The 3,237-nt window shown below is 47.4% G+C and overlaps 1 protein-coding gene across 4 annotated transcripts in view; it reads left to right on the top strand.

Annotated features, from left to right (window-relative positions):
• The first annotated feature begins 2,948 nt into the window (after positions 1-2,948).
• PAPOLA (poly(A) polymerase alpha) overlaps positions 2,949-3,237 on the top strand; it is a 66,841-nt gene continuing 66,552 nt past the window's right edge. For all 4 annotated transcript variants that reach the window (XR_002824173.1, XM_023731801.1, XM_004376733.2 and 1 more), the window contains exon 1: positions 2,949-3,156. Coding sequence is in view for 3 of the 4 variants with exons in the window: in XM_023731801.1 (XP_023587569.1) it covers positions 3,149-3,156 (8 nt within the window). In the remaining variant the exon portion in view is untranslated. The remainder of the gene's footprint in view (positions 3,157-3,237) is intronic.

The raw sequence follows: 3,237 nt of genomic DNA, 5'->3' as shown, positions 1-3,237 counted from the left end.
TGTACCCTTTTACCATATTTATTCAATCTGCATGCTGAGCAAATAATCTAAGAAGCTGGACTATATGAAGAAGAATGGGGTATCAGGATTGGTGGACAACTCATTAACAACCTGCAATATGCAGATGACCCAACTTTTCCTGCTGAACGGGAAGAGGACTTGAAGCGCTTACTGATGAAGATCAAAGACCACAGCCTTCTGTATGGATGACACCTCAACATAAAGAAAACAAAAATCCTCACAACTGGACCAATAAGAAACATCATGATAACGGGAGAAAAAGATTGAAGTTATCAAGGATTTCATTTTACTTGGGTCCACAATTAACGCCCATGGAAGCAGCAGTCAAAAAATCAAACAACACATTGCATTGGGCAAAAGACCTTTTTAAAGTGTTGAAAAGCAAAGATGTCACTTTGCGTACTAAGGTGTGCCTGACCCAAGTCATGGTACTTTCAATCTCCTCATATGCATGTGAAAGCTGGACAATGAATAAGGAAGAAGGAAAAAGAATCGATGCCTTTGAATTAGGTGTTTGCGAAGAATATTGAATATCCCGTGGACTGACAAAAGAACAAACAAATCTGTCTTGGAAGAAGTACCACCAGAGTGCTCCTTGGAAGGGAGGATGGTAAGACTTTGTCTAATGCAGTTTGGACAGGTTATAGGGAGGGACCAGTCCTTGGAGAGGAACATCATGCTTAGTAAGGTAGAGGGTCAGTGAAAAAGAGGAAGACCCTCAACGAGATAGACTGACACAGTGGCCGCGACAATGTACTGAATCATAGCAAGGATTGTGAGGATGGTGCAGGACCAGGCAGCGTTTAGTTCTGCTGTACATAGGGTCACTATGAGTTGGAACCAGCTCAAAGGCACCTAACAACAGCAACAACAGTTGTGCTATTTGTCTACCTAATCCAATGGAAGGCTGAAAACAAAATGGTGCAGAGAAACTATAGACTGAAGACGTGAGGTTTAATGTCCACTTCTTTGCAGCCTTCTGAGATGCTAGTCAGAGGATGGCCATAAGTTCAAGAAGTTCCCATTCTCTAAGTCCTAAAGTACATTATTGGTTCCTATCTTTATGAGCAGTTTTTAAGACTGTGTTCTTTATTTTACTGATTTCTCTGGGTTTCAGATTTTCAAACTTTTAAGGACAGATCGGCTACTAGGCCCAGAACCAAAGCCTCCTTGATGACAAGAGGGTAAGAAAGGAAGAATTGAGAATTAAATCCAAGTCTGTCTCTCAATCAATGCTGTTCAATAGAAATGAGAGCCACATAAGTAATTGAAAATTTCACTTCCCACACTCAAAAAAGGAAAAAGGAACAGGTGAAATTAATTTTAATAATTTCTTTAACCCAATATATCCAAAATATTATCTCAACATGTATTCAATATAAAAGTTATTAATGAGGTATTTCACATTCTTTTTATTTTGTGCTGAGATGTTTGAAATCCTTGTGTATATTGCGCTTACAGCACATCTTAATTGGACGCCCCATTTCAAATGCTCAATAGCCACATATGGCAAATGACTACCATATTGGACAGTGAAGGTTTAGATACTGTGCGTTTACTGCTCCTGACCCTGACTCCTATAATGTTAGCCCTAAGAGGTGGTTTGTGAAAAAAGGGAAATCCCTGGTCAAATTTCTTGAGGACTTACAAGGCATATTAATGTATTTAAAGCGATATGAACTTTGTTTTGTTAAAGTAGCTTTGCCCTGTTTTGGCTCCTTCTCCCCCCATTAGCTTTCTGTGTGACACGCTTTTCAACCCTTCTAACTGGAAGAGGGAAGGAATGCCCAGGAGTCATGTCTGCCTCAGGCTTAGTTTCTCAAACTTTGGCTGGAGGGGAGAAGTTTGCTTTAAATATATACATTCCCAGGTCCCACCTCAGGACAGATGAGGGCTGGAAACCAATGCCTCGGGGAAACCGTGGAGCAAACAGCCTTTGCTAAAATCTCCATGTTTCTATAAAGGACAGCTTTATCAGTGCACTATTTGTTAAAAAAGTAAAACTGTCTTAAAACCAAACAATAGTTTGGCTTAACAATTAAAGAATGTCTGCCTTGAGCATCATGCTCTTTCGAGAACTAACTCCATGGGATCAAACTGACAACAGCAACGGGAAAGATTTGATAGGAACCTTATGGGACATTATGTTAACGAGGGAGGAACGATTCCGTGTAGGAGGGTGGGAACGGTTGCCCAACTTGAATGTAATCAATGTCACTGAGTCGTACGTGTAGAAACTGTGGAGAGGGTCGTAAGTTCCGCTGTGTACATTCTCAACAACAGCAAATAAACCATTAGAAGAAAAAAAATCTGGGTCGTGTTCCAGGACTCGCTGTCACCAGTCTCATCCTGCAAACATATTTACGCAACAAACGTTTCTTGAGCTCCTGCGTATAGATAGACACGAGGAGTAGATGAGTGGGCAAAACAGACGAAAAGCTGCGCCTTGCGGAGCTCAGTCTAGTGGGGTGGGGGGCTCCTAATGACATTTGGCTCCCAAGTACCAGGCCTTTCTCTCGCTGAGAAAAGCACTTCTCATGAACCCGTCACCAGAGTCCAGGGAAGTAGGGAGGAAGGCGGCGGGCCTCAAGCCCCATGTCCCCGTTCTGAGGCCTGCGTCCAGGACTGGTACAAGGGCACGCGTGGGACACTCGGTGCCCTCAAAGAGCCTCCACAAACGCCGTTCCAGAAGATCGGCCTTCGCGCCCCCAAAAGGCACCGGAAGCAGCCTGCTCTGGGCCCTCCTCGCTCCGCCCCGCCGCCCGCCCCCTCCCACCCGCACCCGACAGCCACCGCGGCGGCGGCGGGAGACGACAGGGAGAGCGTCGTGCCTGCGGCCGGACTACGCTTCCCGTGAGGCCTCGCGGCGTCAGGCGGCGGATGCGCAGGCGCGCGGCGTGCGTGTCGGCGTCAGGGGTTCTAGAACGTTGCTGTGGTAGCGCTCGGGCGCCATGTTAGGACGAAGGGAAAGGAGGAGAAGTGCTTAAAGCGGCGGGAGCGGGTGCGGGAGTGGGGTTGGACCCAGCCTGAGGTAGCCCCCTCCCTCCCGCCTCAGTGGATCATGCCCAGGGCGGCAGCGGCGGCGGTTGCGGGGGGGCAGTGACTGGGCGGTGCCGCGCAGGAGACGATGCCGTTGTAAGTGATCTGTGTTCTGTTTGCTGTCGCGCGCCGGCGGGCCTCGGGCGCGGGGAGGGACGAGGGCTGCGCGCCGGCGTT

The sequence above is a fragment of the Trichechus manatus genome, unplaced genomic scaffold (genome assembly GCF_000243295.1).
Source record: "Trichechus manatus latirostris isolate Lorelei unplaced genomic scaffold, TriManLat1.0 scaffold00045, whole genome shotgun sequence".
NCBI classification, from domain to species: Eukaryota; Metazoa; Chordata; class Mammalia; order Sirenia; family Trichechidae; genus Trichechus; species Trichechus manatus.
Note: the sequence above shows the minus strand (reverse complement) of the source record. Positions and strands in the feature narration are given on the sequence as shown.